Below are 16,441 nucleotides of genomic sequence, written 5' to 3' on the forward strand. Positions count from 1 at the left end.
GGTTGGCCTCGAACTCAGAAATCCACCTGCCTCTACCTCCCGAGTGCTGGGATTAAAGGTATGCACCACCACTGCCCTGGCGAGAGTCTTGCTTTTAAAGAGTATCTTGTCCCTGTCCTCCTATTCCCTAGCCACCACAGCTGAGCAGTTCCCGTCCCCCACATTCTCCCCCCACGATTTCTCATTGTAGGCCCAGAAACAACTATAGGCATGGCCTGAAACCTCTTTAAAAAAAAAAAAGCCAAAATAAATTCTTTTTGCCTTGTATACCTCATAGGTTTCTTTGTTTTTGTTATAGCGAAAGAGACTAACATAGAATATAAAATAATGTTAGTTGTTTGAGACTGGGTATCTCTGTGTAGCCCTGACTGTCCTGGAATTTACTGTGTAGACCAGTCAGAGCTCTACTGGGATTAAAGGCACCACCACACTCAAGTCTGACATAAAATAATTTAATCAAGCATTTAAACAAGTGTTCTACCATTGAGCTACATTCATGGCCCCTAGAGCCGCGTCTTTCTCTCCTGTTACATGATAGTTCCTTTGATAGGAAGTGAATGCCAAGTTCTCTACCAAAGCCTTTTTGTCTTTTAGGATTACTTATGTGGATGAGTGTTTTGCCTGCATGTATGTCTGTGTACCACATGCACGTTTCATGCTCACAGAGGCCAGCAGAGGGCATCAGATCTCCTGGAACTGGGAGTTATAGATGGCCTTGAGCTACCTGTGGGTACTCATACCTGAACCTGAATCCTCTGGAAGAACAGCAAGTGCTCTTAACCACTGTGTCACCTCTCCAGTCCACACATGTTACTGTGTATTAGTTTCATTTTCTGTTGCTGTGACAAATATCCTGCTAAAAGCACTTTAAGGGACAAAGGGTTATTATGCTCGTAATTCCAAAGTTACAGACTACTGGGGAGTCAAGGTGTCAGGAACTTGACACATATCACAGTCAAGAGCAGAGAACAAATACACACATGCCTGCCAGTGTTCAGCTGTCTCTACACTAAGGATCTGCCTGCCCAGAAAATAGTGCCACCCACAGTGGGTGGATCTTCTTACCTCAACACAATCAAGATAATCCCACACAGACATGCTCACAATGGGTCAGCGAGATCTAGACAGTCCCTCAATGAGACTCTCTTTGCAGGTGACTCTAGATTACGTCAAGTTGGCAAATTAACTGTCACAACTGGAAACTGAACTTATGCCTTTGTTAGGTAAATACTATAGGGCTGGTCTTAACCAAAGTCTCTTTCTTTATCTACCTTCCCTCAGTAGAACTTGAAGTCTTGTAACACCCTTTGGCTCATCCGTTTTGCCTCCAGAGGACCTGAGTTCAATTCCCAGCATGGTCTAGAAACGATTTCTTTACCCCTTCCTGCTACACTACATGAAAGGACCATGCTCTTCATTTATTCCAGTCCTGAGCAGTTTATTCATTCATTTCATATTTGAGTGCTCTTCTGAGAAGCAGCCACACTAGTTCCCAACTCCTGGGTTCCCTGGTATCCCCATCGCACCAAACCCTTCAAACACTGCAATCCTTCTAGGGCTGCCTTCTTTGTGTTACTGCTTAGGAGGAAGCCTCTTCCTGCAGTCTTCCCGAACTTCTACACGTAATCTGCCTAAGCTATAGCAAAGACTCAATAGAAATTGATATAGCCTTTTGTTTTTTCTTTACAAAGGCCATCTATTTCTGAGACAGGCTCTCTCTGCATAGCCCTGAATGTCCTGGAACATAGACCAGACTTGCCTCCAATTCAAGGGATCTGCTGGACTCTCCTGAATGCTGGTATTAGGTGTGTACCACTACACTTCTGTAATAGGCAGTTTTTGCAGTAAGAAATCAGGAGCTGAGTATGGTGGTACATACTTGTAATCCCAGCAGCCAGGAAGCGGGTTAGAGAAGAGAACCAAAAGATCTGAAGCCTGCCTCTCAAAGCAAAATTTAAAAGAAAAAAAAACAGTCCTCATCATCCCCTACTCTCACCCCAAGACAGGATTTCTGTGTAGCCCTGGCTATCCTGGAACTCTCTCAATAGACCAGGCTATCCTTGAACTCATAGAGATCTACATGGATGTCTTTTAAGTGCTGGGATTAAAAGGGTGCACCACCACCATCTAGCTCCTTTTCGTTTTCTTTTTAGCAAAGCTGGGAAGGAAAGCCAGGGCCTTGTTTACAAAGCACAAGACAGAAGACCCAAGTCAAACGAGCTCAGGGAGATCCTGCCTCACACAGGTGGTGCTGGTGGTGGTGAAGCAGACACAGTTCCTGGACAGTTTAGGAAGGCTTCGTCCTGAAGATGCTAAAGTTCAGAAATCCTTCTATGCAGCTATCTAAGGATCTAAGGTCCCCAAGAATACTCCCTTTACACGGACTAAGAGAGCCAACAAAAGGGCAATATGCATGGGGATGGCTCGGTCAGTAAGTGCTTGCTCTACAAACACAAGGATCTGAGCCCAGACACCCAACACTTAGGTAAAAGCTCTACCCAGCATGGTATCAGGGGCAGAGAAAGGCAAATCCCCAGAGCTCACTGGTTAGTCGAGAAAACAGGTGAGAGTGCACATACCATGTACCCAGGGACAGACACTCACACATATACTACACTTTTTTTTTTTAAGTTTTTTTGAGACAGGATTTCTCCATGTAGCCCTGGCTATTCTAGAACTCACTCTGTAGACCAGACTGGCCTTAACCTCCAATGCCCGCCTCTGTCTCCTTAAGTGTCAGGATTAAAGGTAAGTGCCACTATGTCTAATGTTTTTCAATTGGGGAAAAAAAAGGGTGGGGTGGGGGCTGGAGAGATGGCTCAGTGGTTAAGAGCACTAACTGTTCTTCCAGAGGTCCTCAGTTCAATTCCCAGCAACCACATGGTGGCTCACAACCACAGCAATGGGAATCTGATGTCCTCTTTGTGTCTGAGAACAGTGACAGTATACTCATAAACAAAATAAATAAAATCTTTAAAAATAAAGAAAAAAAAAGAGTTAATTCTTTTGAGGAATTTCAACTTCAAGAATACAACAAAAGAGGCTGGAGAGATGGCTAAGCAGGCGAGAGCACTTGTTGCTCTTGCAGAGAACCACATTCAGTTTCCAGCACCCACCTGTCTTTAACTTCAGTTCCAGAGGATTGGTCACCCTTTTTACCTGCATGGACACTGCTTGACTATGATATACTTACATACATAAAGGCAAAACACACACACACACACACATGATCATATATGTGACATAAGCTTATCAAAATAGATCCACTCTGTAGGAAACTGTATAGATTTTCTAGCTTGATTCCTGGCCCTTGAGTATTTGGCATTCTCTAGGGTCACTTCCTGACCTACCTCCATTTCTGTTTCCTTTGCAGTCCCACACCCCAACCTACCACAGAGGCACAGGGTTCTAATTAGAACGGAGGGTACTGTCCAGGAGCCATTTGTATTAACCTTGTAACACTGCTAGCACTCATTCATGGTGAAGTCCATGGAGCTTCCTTCCACAGAAGTGGAAGATGCTCTGGAGGAAGTGGACTCCTCCTCTAAATGGGTACACCACAGTTAAAGGAACCGTCCTGAGCACTAAAGGGAGAAGTCTAATTATTCAGCTCTACTTCTAAGCAGCTGTATCTGTTACTTGGCTAACTGCCATCAAACTTAAGAAATAAGTAACAGCCCAAGTGTTTCTTTTATTCCCCAAAAGACAACTGCCACACATACACAGTATCTATAATCGTGTCCCTGAAGATAACAAGTGTCCCTGGAATGTAAAAGGAAACCTTGAGAGAAATGGCACCTGGTTCTCAATGCGTAACTAACAGTGAGGAAACAGCCCTTGGAAAGAACAGTCCCTCATCCCTGGGTCAATGGATCGATGGATCCCTGGAAATTGGAATGGATGTAGACTAAATACTTACTGTCTAGCATGCCAAGGGAGTACACTTAAACCTGGTAACAGCTCCTCTAATAAGAACATACATGTAGGATTTCCTCAATGAATCCAACTCCCCAGAGTCTATAGAATGATGCCTTCTGAGTCAGAGGGGAACACACTGTTCTCAGCACCACTTCTAAAGGCATCCAAGAACAAAGGCTGACCCCTGGGGCACCGCTTCCTGCCCAGCTCAAACTTCAAGATGTGGAGCAGGACCGGCCAGACTCTGCAGCCTCAGCCCACCTGGACCCCGGCTCCTCAGGTTCCTCGAGCTTTTCCATCTCTCTTGAGGGTTTCGGAGACTGGCGGGGGCTCTCCTGGGCCTTCAGACAGTACACAGTAGACAATGTCTCGCTGGCCTTGGGTGTCTGTCTGACTGACCATATGAATGGCTGAGCTGGGGTTGTCCTGAGAAGCTGAGAGAGCTGTTCCCTCAACAACCCTACCTTCCTCTTCTGTCTCTTCCTCAGGTCCTGGCCCCCCTAGCACTGTTTCCAGAACAATGCCCTGCAGGCTGCTCTCATTCAGTGCCAATCCCGGATCTGATCCTTCTTGTAACTGCTGCAGCAACTGCTGTGTCAGCTCCACACTCTCATACCGAACTAGCTGCAGTCGCATGTAGCCATCTTCATGTTCCTTGTACCTGGAGGAGAAGGCAGTACATCAGCAGAGGATGGAAAAATTGCCTAGAATCAGAGGGTGAAGATACAAATATGCCATCTGGAAGAAATCTTAGGATTCTATGTGATAGAACTAAAGATTAAGAAAAGGCTTTTAATGGAATCTGTAGCATCAAGGTTCAGAGGCAGGCTGGAGAGATGGCTCAGTGGTTAAGAGCACTTGACTGCTCTTTTTTTTTTTTTTTTAAGATTTATTTTATTATTTTATGTAAATACACTGTAGCTGTCTTCACACACTCCAGAAGAGGGAGTCAGATCTTGTTACGGATGGTTGTGAGCCACCATGTGGTTGCTGGGATTTGAACTCTGGACCTTCGGAAGAGCAGTCGGGTGCTCTTACCCACTGAGCCATCTCACCAGCCCCATTGACTGCTCTTCCAGAGGTCCTGAGTTCAAATCCCAGCAACCACATGGTGGTTCACAACCATCCGTAATGAGATCTGCTGTCCTCTTCTGGTGTGTCTGAAGACAGCTACAGTGTACTAATGTATAACAATAAATGAATCTTTGGGCCGGAGCGAGCAGGGCTGGAGCAAGCAGAGGTCCTGAGTTCAATTCCCAGCAACCACATGATGGCTCAGAACCATCTGTATAGCTACAGTGTACTCATATACAGAAAAATAAATAAATAAATCTTTTTTTAAAAAAGGTTCAGAAGAAAGGACTCAAAATTGAAAAAGTAATGCTGAAGCCCCACACAGTACAGAGACTGATCAGCTCTGTAACAAGACAGCATCAAACGTTTAGGAGAAGGCCGCAGAGCTGAGGTCAGGACCCTGGCTTGGCCTTTAACTCTGGCTCCAGCTCAGGAACTCTAGCATCACTTGCTGAGTCTGAAGCTACACTTTACATTAGAAGTCTCAGCCCTGCATGGTAGTGCACGCCTTTCATCTCATCAGAGGCAGAGAGGCAGGTGGATCTCTGTGAATTCAAGGCCAGGGGTCTAAAATGCTTGCCACACATGCCTGATGATCTAAGTTCAGTATCTTAACCACACAGGTAATCAAGCTGCACCCCCCATATACACAACAATAAACAAAACAAGGAGTAGAGATCTGTGGGGAAAGACTCCTACCGAAAGCGAGGGTGTCCTGAGGGCCACTTGAACTGGTGCTTCTTGCGAAGGTGCACAGTGAGGTTGTTGCCACGTGTGAAGCATTTGTCACAGACATGACATTTGTACCTTGGCTCTGAGTCTCCCTGACGAGAAGGGAGGACATGAGGTCAGCTCCTCACCCATACTCCTGCCGGCCCTTCCCCACCAGCCAGCCACTCACTCACTTCATGCACTTTGCGGTGATGGGACTTGACAGAGCTGAGTGACCTCGCACTGAAATTGCAGTTCTCAAAGTCACACCTGTAGGCTGACTCCTTGCTGTGGGTGTCTAGGTGCTTCCGGAGGTCAATCAAATTCTTACAGCTGCAAAGAGAAATCAGGAGGGGTTGGGGGACATAGGGAACCCTGAAACTTGAGCCTTGTATTTTTGTACCCCAGGGTCCCCTTACCTGTAGTCACAACAGTCACATTTATAGGGTCGGTCCTCACTGTGTCGAAAGCGCATGTGATTCCGGAGGGAAGAAGGCAGTGGGCAGGTCATGTCACACAAAGGGCATTTATAGTGATTCACTGAGGAGCAGAGAAGAGGCCAAAAGGCCATGAGTTATGGACTCACGGAACCTTAAGAAGGCAGGAAGGCTTGGGCATAGGCCACTCACCATGGTTCCGCATGTGGTCACGCAAGAGCCTCTCTGTGGCAAATCTCTTGGAACAGTGGGAACACTGGAATCGCTGCTCTGGGGTGGAGTGGACAGAACAAAGGGGACTGAAGATAACAGTGAAGGGCAGAGGAGAGGGGAGCCACCCCAAATACAAGGGAGCCACCCGAGGAGCCAAGGGAAGCTACAGACGGGATCTGGAGTCCACCTGAGTTAAAACCCCAGCTTCACCACTTACTAGCTGTGTGATCTCAGGTAAGTGATTTAAGCTCTCTGAGCCTCAGTTTCCTCATCTGTAAAAAGGGGAATAAGAAGCCTACCTCATGGGGCTGTTGTGAGGATTCCTGAGATAACTGATGCTAAAACAGTAAGTGCTGATCATTGTCTAAGTGAAAGCTAGGAAGTGCCTGATCCCAAAGGGGAAGGAAGAGTGCAGGGCACAGATCTCAGCAGAGCCACCTCCCCTGGGAAAATACCCTTGTCCTCACTTCAAGTAGGATAGATAGCCCACACTCCCCCTCTCTGCTCCAACTTCTTACGATCCAATGAGGTCTGGCGACGGATGTGATCTAAGAACTTGGTGTTGTTGGCAAACATGCCCCCACAGGTGGGACAGGCCACCACCTTCTCCTGGGTGTGGCTGCGGAGGTGTTCTCGAAGCTTACACCGGTCCTTGAAGGTACAGGTACAGCCTGGGAAGGAAGATCTGATCATCTTCCATCCTTAAATACCCTTCCCCAACTTGGCTTTGGTACCCCCAAGTTTCTCCAGCCAGTAGTCTGCTAGTCTTGCAGGAACTAGTCCCATCCCTGGCTCCTCTAGACCTTTACACCTCCAGGGGTTTTTTAAGCAGAGGCCAGAGCAGAGGCGTGACCCTACCTTTCCAGCCACACTGCACCACATGGTTGTCCTTGCTGACAGCTTGGTATTCACAGCACAGGCTGTGCGCATCCACATGCCGATAGAACCACTCAGGATTGTCGAAGACACTCTGTGCCGGGGCAACTTGGGGTGAGGACTGAGAATGGTTACAGGGACTCTCACCCATGTCCAAAGGGGCCTCTTGCTCTCCCCCAAATTAACTTGTGGGAACAACCAAGTTTTAAGACAAAGGACTTACACAAGAATAGATGAGATATACTAGCACGAGTCTCAGAAATATAAGGCACCCCAGAAAGAGTCAAGGTTCCCAGCTTCCTTCCACCCCATGTCTGGCACTATCTGCTGACCTCGCAATGTTCCCACAGGCACAGGAAATGGTCAGGGGTGTCAGGGATGACGTTCCGGCTCTGAAAGTCCAGGATGCAGGGGCTGAGGTCAGCCTGGCTTTGTAAGGCTTGCAGCCCCCACTGTTTTAGCTTGGTGTGGTAGCAGTGGAAGTAGACATGGCGGATGAGGTCGGCAGAACTGTCCAGAGAGCAAAAGCCACATTCCTGCCACAAGCAGGAGAATTCTTCCTCTGCAGAAAGGGTTAGAAGGAATAGTCTGATACTTTCCAAGCTCAGTTTACTTTCCATTTCAAACATTAAGCAGGACTCTGACCAGGGATGAACCCACCAGGAGCTCATCCACCATGTAATCTTATCTAGTAACTTTTGTTTGTTTTGGTTTGTTTTGTTTTTTTTCAAGACAGGGTTTCTCTGTGTAGCCCTGGCTGTCCTGGAACTCACTCTATAGACCAGGTTGGTCTTGAACTTAGAGATCCACCTGCCTCTGCCTCCCAAGTGCTGGGATTAAAGGCGTGCGCCACCACTGTCTTCACAGGACCTTCAGTCAGAGGTTAAGTAAGCACATCTACATAACTGCAGCTAGTGGCAAGGGATCTGGGGTAAGGTATGTGGTACCAGGCAAACATTACCCAGAGCTAGCTATGCTGGCTTTTATCTATAATACCAAGACTCAAGAGTATTAGGCTGGCAAACTGCCCTTTTTTTTTTTTTTTTTTTTTTTTTTTTTGGTTTTTATGAGACAGGACTTTTCTGTGTAGCCCTGGCTGTCCTGGAACTCACTCTGTAGACCAGGCTGGTCTCAAACTTAGAAATCCGCCTGCCTCTGCCTCCCAAGTGCTGAGATTAAAGGCGTGCGCCACCACTGCCCAGCTAAATGGCCATGATTTTGAGGCCAACCTGAACTACAGAGTAAGACCCTGCTATAAACTGTTAAACAGAAGTAACTTGATGCTGACTGAAGTTTAAGAGTCCCTCTGTTAAGAGTCAATGTAAAAGACAGGCCCATCATCCCACTTCCTATCTCTCCTGCACCTCTAAGCACCACAGCGTCAACTTTTAACACGATTGCTTCTTTCTGTTTTGCTCTTTTTTTCTGCCCCTCCCCCCAGGATTGCTTATTTTAAAAGACTGAAAATTCAGGGAAAAAAATCCTTTCATTTCATTTTTGTGTATTATTTGATTTTGCAAACAGGTGTGGCGTGTAACTATAATCCCAGCATCCTCAGCAGACTCAGACTTGAAGTTCAACCTTAGCTACATAATAAGTTTAAGGTCAATCAGGAGACTATCAAAGAACGGGAAAACGAGTAAACAGAAAGAGGCGCATTTCTGAGTGTCCTGAATACAACTGTTCAGCTTTCTTCTCAGCTATGGTGAGTAGTTATGATATAAATGTGCTCCAAACTCTGTATGGTGGCTCATGGTAGTAATTCCAGCATTTGTGAGGCCACAGCAGGAGAACTTCAGGGGGTATGAGGCTAACCTGGATTAATAAGATCTGTCTCAGAAGTAAAAAGGGACAGGAGATTGCTCAGCAGTTAAGACTACTTGTTGCTCTTGCAGACGACCTGGGTTGGGTTCCCACATGATGGTTTACAACCATCCAGTTCAAGGGACTCCAACATCCTTTCCTGGCCTCTGTAGACACTGGGCACTCATGGTGCACACACATGAAGATAAGATAAATAAAACAAAATAAATAAATCTAAACAAAAAATGTAAGTAAGTTAATAAAAAGGGAAAAGGGAGGCTGGGCATGGTGACATGAACCTTTAGTCCCAGTACCTGGGAGGCACAGGCCGGCGGACACCTGTAATTCACTCAGATCTCTGTGAATTCAAGGCAAGCATGCTCTACAGAATGAAATCTAAGCCACTAAAGGATTCAAAGTAAGTCCTGTCTCAATAAAATAAAATAAAATAAAAAATAAAAAAGGGTGGGTGGGTGGGAGAGAGACAGCTCAGCAGGGAAAGGTACTTATTCCCAAGCCTAGTAAACCCCAGAACCCACACAGTGGCAGAAAAGGGTGGGCTCCACAGTTGTCCTCTGACCCCAAACATATTCCATGGCAAGCTCACACACCACACACATACATATATAAATATGTGTTCCCACTTCCATAAAGAATGTTTAAGGGAAGAGGTCCAGCAAGACGATTTAGCAGGTAAAGGAGCTTGTATCAAGCCCGATGACTCGGAGCCTACTCCCATCAGGGGTCCTGTGATGTCCACACTCCATCCATGGCATGCATGTGCAGACACATATACACACAAAAGTCACACGCTCCTTCTGCTCGTAATCATTCTTTACACCCTTGCTGACTGACTTCTCTAGAGATGACTTCCTAATATTTTTATGAACGAAGAAAGTATAATTAAGAAAATAAGCCTCAGAGGGCTAGAGAGATGGCTTAGAGGTTAAGATGGCTGCTCTTCCAGAGGACCTAGGTTCCATTCCTAGCACTCATATGGCAGCTCACTACTCTCTGTAACCCCAGCTCCGGGGGATCCCACACCCTCATACAGACACAAACGCAGGCAAACGCCAATGCACATGAAGTAAAAAATAAATAAAATAAACTTAAAAAAAAAAAAAAAAAGCCAGGTATGGTATGCACTCCTTTAATCCCTGAGCTCAGGAGACAGAGGCAAGTGCACCTCAGAGTTTGAGGCCAGCCTGGTCTACAAAATGAGTTCCAGGACAACCAAGGCTACACAGAGAAACCCTGTCTTGAAAAAGAAAAATGGGGGTTGGGGACGGGGATGACTCACGACTGTTCCCTCAACTGTCCTTTCTCTAGCGGTCGGTCGGAGTCACACCTCCCTTAAGCTCCTTCCTGCCCCTTACCAAGTGGGTCCTCTTCCTCTTCTTCCTTAGAGCCATGCATGTGCTGCTGCAGGTGCTGAGTGACATGGTCGAAGAACTCCTCCATGGCCGAGCACACAAAGGAGCAGGACCCCCACTCACACTGGAGCCCCAGGTTCTCCTTCCGGGGAACTTTTCCAGGAGGCGACATGGCCTTTACCTTAGAGGAAGAGGAAGAAATCCAGAGTTGTAAGACTGTATTCCAGGGCTGCTGGAGGCAGACGCAGGCGAGCAGCCCACTGAGAGCCAGCAGGTATTTTTCGGTATCTCGAGTTTTTGGGTTTGTTTTGTTTTTCAGTAGGGATGGACCAGCAGTTTCTCAAGCTCTACAGGCTGTCTGGCTTCCTGGAAAGAGAGAATAATACTGAGCGTGGGCCAAGCACTAAGCTAAGGATGTTAACAGACATTTTCTCATATAGCTTCTGAGCATATTCCCATGGGAGACAGAACAATGCTCAGTTTCAAAGAAAGGCACCAAAGTTAAATCCCAGATCCCACTGCCTACCGCCTACCGCATGTGAGGTCTTGGCCAAATTGGGGATAACAAAACTTTTTGTTTGGAATATCACACTTACTGTATATATAGCACTATTTTGTTGAATGGAGATGGAGAGAAGGCTCTGGTTAGGAGCCCAGACAACTCTTCTAAGGGATCTAGGTTAGACTGCCAACAACCATATGGCTGCTACAACCATCTATAACACCAGCTCCAGGAGATGAAACACATTTTTCTGCCCTGAGAGCACTGCAGGCATGTTATGTGACCTCCATACAGGTAAAACACCCATACACATTAAAGTAAAAATAAATCTCAAGGGGCTGGAGATATGACTCAGTGGTTAAGAGCTCTGGCTGCTCTTCCAGAGAATGTGGGTTCAGTTCCCAGCTCCCATATAGTAGCTTACAACTGTCTGTAATTCCAACTCCAGAGGATCCAATATTCTCACACAGACTTTTGTTCGTGAAAAACACCATTGCATGGGAAAGAAAAAAAAATGATCAAGTTTTTTAAAAAGCCCTCACAAAAATACTATTTTGTTCTTGTTTTGGTTATTTTTGGTACTGAGGACGGAATCTAGGACCTTATAAATAGTATTTGGGACAGGGTTTCCCTAATTGACCCAGGTGGGCCTTAAACTTACTCTGAGGTCTGTCTACTGTGCTGCAATCCTCCTGCCTCAGACTCCCAAGTAGCTGAAATTACAAGTTTGAGCCACCACACTCAGCCATGGTAAACACTCTGTGTGTGTGTGTGTGTGTGTGTGTGTGTGTGTGTGTGTGTGTGTGTGTTTGGAAGTCAACTGGAAGGGACCCATGGTTCCTCAAGAATCAACCATCTGAGGGCTTTGTTTGCTTTTGATAGAGTCTCTCCTTGCCCTGGAGCTCACTGAGTAGGCTGACCAGTGAGCTCCGAGGAGACTCCTGTCTCTACTTCCCAACAGGATCACAAACATTCATGGGCCTTTTTACAAGATGGGGTCTCTCTGGCTGCCTTGAAGCAAGCTATGTAGACCACGCTGGCCTTGACCCATCCATCTCTGCTTTTCAAATGCTAGGATTAAATGCCTGTGCCACCACTCCCAGCCATTGGACTCTTTGCTTTTTTAATGTGGGCTCTGCAGATCAAACCAAGGGCCTCCCGAGGTTTGTGAAGCAAGTACTTTACTGAGCCACCTCTAGCCTCATATTAAGCATTTTATTTGCATCATGTTATTAGTAACACTATGAGGCAGGCATCATTTAAACCTCATTTATAGATAAGCTGAAGCTGAGCCCAAAGTTCATATTCTTATTTCATATAGCCTACATGACCCTGAAGCATTCTACTCCTTACTGGATTACGTTAAATTTTCCGTCAGGCATTCAATACCATAATTTGTCTTTGCTTTGCCCACACAATACTAGATCCCACTACTCCTTTAACGTTAAAATGTAGATTCCATTTGACTGAAGGAGCCCTGTTTACACTCCAGTGTCTATACTTTACTAAACATTTTTAAGAATATAATAAGCTGGGCGTGGTGGTGCACGCCTTTAATCCCAGCACTCGGGAGGCAGAGGCAGGCGGATTTCTGAGTTTAAGGCTAGCCTGGTCTACAAAGTGAGTTCCAGGACAGCCAGGGCTACACAGACAAACCCTGTCTCTAAAAACAAAACAAAACAAAAGTATATAATAAGTATGTAGTTTAAAAGAACGAGAACAAAGTGAAAGGTTGATGCAAAATTTCTAGGAGGGACATTAAAGGGACAATTCTGCAGAAGTGAGATGGCTCAGTGGGGGAAAGCAGCTCTTGTCACACTAGCCTGACAACCTGAATATGACCCCAGGAACCCCACCACCACCATTCACTCACATATGCTCACACCACTAATCAAGTGGTGGGGAACAGGGTGGCGTTGCCAGTCTTTGAGACAGGATCTCTTGAGAATTTCAGGACAGCCAGAGCCACAAAGTTAAGATGGTCTCACAAAAAAGAAAGCCACCACGGACATCACATTATGTCTAAGGGTGTATCTGTCTGAAGAGGAAGTCAGAAGGATGGAGAAGGAAAATAAAACGAAACTCCTTAGTTTTGTGATCTTAAATTACTTAAGCCATATGGGCCTAATGCACTACTGAGGCTCACTAAGGGTTTGCTACATCTAGCCTTGTTTCTGAGTGTTAATTAGGGGATGGAGAAGCATCCAACCCCCCCAGGATCCTTACCTGACATTTCATCACTAGTCAAAGTACAAAACCATCCCATCAACAATTATCAGGAGAGTATATACTCTATCGCCAGGCACCAATGAACTCTGAGCCACAATCCAGAAGAAAGGCCCAGGTCCTAAACAAGGACTCACAGACCAGGATCTGACGGCTGAACCCCGCAACCAATCCAAGGCGCAGGACCAGGGAGATCGGGACACGAAAAGGCCGGTGGGCAGCCTCGCCTGGGCGCTGAGGCCGGAGGATAGGTAGCTAGAACTCAGAGGAAGTAGCCCATCCGGGAGAGCTTCCCGGGATCCCCGGCGTCAAGCGTGGTGCCGAGGGAGTCCAGCCGCAGAGACCCCCTAGCCCGAGGGCGCGGAGGCTAAGGGCCGGCACGGACGCCACACCGAGCGGCTCCAGGAAGCCCGGCCTTCCGCAGGCTCCGGAGAGAGCCGCTTTAGCCGCCAAGGTACGGGAGCCGCAAGCCTCCACTCACCTGCCAGCGCCGCTGGTTTGCCCAGCGCCCCACCCACCTCACACCATCTACCCCGAGGCGTTTGAGCGACGACCAGCGACAGCCAATCGCCGCTCTCGAGTCGACCGACAGCCAATGGCCGCTGCGTCTGTCAGAGCCCGTGCGCACCAAAACACGGAAGAGGCGGGAATCGTCCCGGAGAGGGCTCCGAGTCCCAAGGGGGAGAGTGAGGGACGACCGGATGTGGCTGAAGTTCGCGTCACCTTCAAAAGTGGGTTGGGCCTGCTCCCGACTGTGCGCAGGCGGGAAGCTTTGAGGCTTGAATTCCCACTACTGCGCAAACTCGCGCCGACCACCCACTGGGCATGCGCCTAGTTTGGCCGGCCTTGTCTGTCATCTTCCTCACGGTGTTTGTAGTTCGGTTAGTTGTCTAGGTAGTTCGCCTACACTGGGGCACCACCTTCATCTTTGATTTTCTTAAGTCTTCTCTGTTTTATGTACCGTACCCCAGGTTGACCTTGGACTCACAGAGACCCACCTGCCTAAGTGCGCCACCTCACCAAGTTTAAGGGATACTGGGGGATTCATTCAAGGGTTTCTGCTTGCTAGACAAATGCTCTACCAACAGACACACACACACCAGCCCCGGAGTCTACTTTTTTTTTTTTTCTTTTTTCTTTTTTTTTTTTTTTTTTTGGTTTTTTCGAGACAGGGTTTCTCTGTGTAGCCCTGGCTGTCCTGGAACTCAGAAATCTGCCTGCCTCTGCCTCCCAAGTGCTGGGATTAAAGGCGTGCACCACCACGCCCGGCCGAAGTCTACTTTCTTTAACACGTGATCATCCATATTCCTCTATCTTCACTTCCATTCTGTTCGACGAATGACACCCATTCCAGAACTCCACACTCATTTAACATGCCCCAGTGCTTAATTTCTCTACAAGACATCCTTCACAGAGCCCAGCAAAGTGATCTTTAACAAAACCAGACTCGATCAAGTCAGAATTCTGTGTAAAATATTCAAAGGCGTTCTGTTGCCTTCAGTACAATGGCCCCAAACCAAATGGAGAATTTCCAAACGCCAGCATCTGGGTGCTGCCTACCTCAAATCCTATCTTGCGTCTTGGACCTCATTTCCTGCACCTCAGACACAAATTTCAGTTTCCCCACCACACTGTGCCTCCTTTTACTTCCCATGTGTCCACTTGTTTTCCCCTGAAAGTCTCCCCTTCCCACTTCCCATTACGTAACTAGCCATTCTTGTGTTTTCAATGGAGACGGTCCTTTGCCTGAGAATTGACTCTTCTTATTATGATATATTGTATTTGTGCTTACTACTGTGCAGTCTACACTACCCAGTGAGAAAGACCAGTTGCGCCTATTTCTTCGTTTTTATAAACCAGTCACAGTCACACAATCCAGTGAAGGAAATTCAGAATTTAAAATTGCCATGCTCAAGCCAGGCGTGGTAGTGCATGCCTTTAATCCCAGCACTCGAGGGGCAGAGGCAGTCGGATTTCTGAGTTCGAGGCCAGCCTGGTCTATAAAGTGAGTTCCAGGACAGCCAGGGCTACACAGAGAAACCCTGTCTCGAAAAAAAAAAAAATGCCATGTGCGGCGGCACATAATTTCACTCCTAGCACTCCAGAGGAAGCGGCAGGTGGACCTCTGAGTTTAAGGCCAATCTGGTTTACATAGTGAGTCCTGGACCACCCAAGGTTAGACAGGGAGAGAGACCTCCCCTCCGAAAACAAAATACAGCCAACCACCACAATGAGCTTGGTGTGGTGACACATACACACTTGTACTCCCAGGGGAGGGGCAGGGGAAGGGGAGGCAGGAAGGAGGATCATAAAACCTGAGGGCAGTTTCCGGGAGCTGGTACTATATAGTAGGTGACAAGACAGCCTGGGCTAGAGACACTTCCTCAAAAATCATTTTGTCTGTGTCCTATGTAAATAAAAGTTTAGAGACAACATAAAAATAGGTCAAGTTGAGCCAGGTGTTCACAGGCCTGTAAACCCAAATCTGCTGCAGCTGTGGAGGCAGAAAGATCCTACAGGCAATGTCTCGAGAAAGAGAATGTAGCTGTGGTCATGATACCTCACTTCTATAATCCTGTGTAGGCCTGGCTGGCCTTGAACTCACAGAGCTCTGCCTGCCTCTGCCTTCCGAGTGCTGGGATTAAAGGCATGCACCACTACAACTAGCTACGATTTACTTCTTTAATGTCTACAAGTATTTGCTGCATGGATGTGGGTACAGCATGTGTGTGCTGTGACTGCAGAGGCCAAAAGAGGGCATCAGATCCTCCCTGTAATTGGAATTACAGATAGTTGTGAGCTGCCATGTGGGTGCCAGGAATTGAACCAGGGTCCTCGTCAAGAGGACTTGGTGCTTAAAAGCAGTGTTTAAGCCACTTCCTCGGAACCATCTCAAGAATTAAAAGCAAACCTTTATAAATACTTTGACTAAATGTATGTGCATCATGCATGGCCTGGTGCCAGAAGCGGGCACCAGAACCCCAAGAACTACAGTTGGACAGATGGTTATGGCTGCCAGGTAAAGTGCTGGTAACTGAGCCAAGGTCCTCTGCAAAAGGAGCAAGTGTTGTTTGTGGCTGAATGTTCTCTTCTGCCTCACCCCTCGTTTCTAGGGTGCTGGGATTAAAGGCCTGCACCACCAGCACCCAGTTTTTATTTATTTATTTATTTATTTAAGGTTTTTTTTTTTTTTTCGAGACAGGGTTTCTCTGTGTAGCCCTGGCTGTCCTGGAACTCACTCTGTAGACCAGGCTGGCCTTGAACTCAGAAATCCGCCTGCCTCTGCCTCCCGAGTGCTGGGATTCAAG

The 16,441-nt window shown here is 47.1% G+C and overlaps 1 protein-coding gene across 10 annotated transcripts; it reads right to left on the reverse strand.

Annotated features, from left to right (window-relative positions):
- Positions 1–436: 436 nt before the first annotated feature.
- Hinfp (histone H4 transcription factor) lies at positions 437–13,715 on the reverse strand. Of its 10 annotated transcripts, XM_030243935.1 has the most exons (11): positions 13,134–13,662; positions 12,781–12,945; positions 10,409–10,586; positions 7,562–7,791; positions 7,212–7,323; positions 6,872–7,024; positions 6,333–6,410; positions 6,123–6,243; positions 5,898–6,036; positions 5,692–5,816; positions 437–4,579 (listed from the first exon to the last, which is right to left on the reverse strand). In XM_030243935.1, exons 3-11 carry the CDS (start codon positions 10,575–10,577, stop codon positions 4,195–4,197), a joined length of 1,512 nt encoding a protein of 503 aa, XP_030099795.1. In that variant the 5' UTR covers positions 10,578–10,586; positions 12,781–12,945; positions 13,134–13,662; the 3' UTR covers positions 437–4,194. The 10 variants fall into 10 exon arrangements, with proteins under 10 accessions (XP_030099795.1, XP_011240679.1, XP_030099794.1 ...); XM_011242377.3 differs by having other exon boundaries at positions 7,212–7,350; positions 12,781–13,715; XM_030243934.1 differs by having other exon boundaries at positions 7,212–7,350; positions 10,409–10,771; positions 12,781–13,715.
- Between the last annotated feature and the right edge of the window lie 2,726 nt (positions 13,716–16,441).

This window comes from Mus musculus, chromosome 9 (genome assembly GCF_000001635.26).
Source record: "Mus musculus strain C57BL/6J chromosome 9, GRCm38.p6 C57BL/6J".
NCBI lineage: Eukaryota > Metazoa > Chordata > Mammalia > Rodentia > Muridae > Mus > Mus musculus.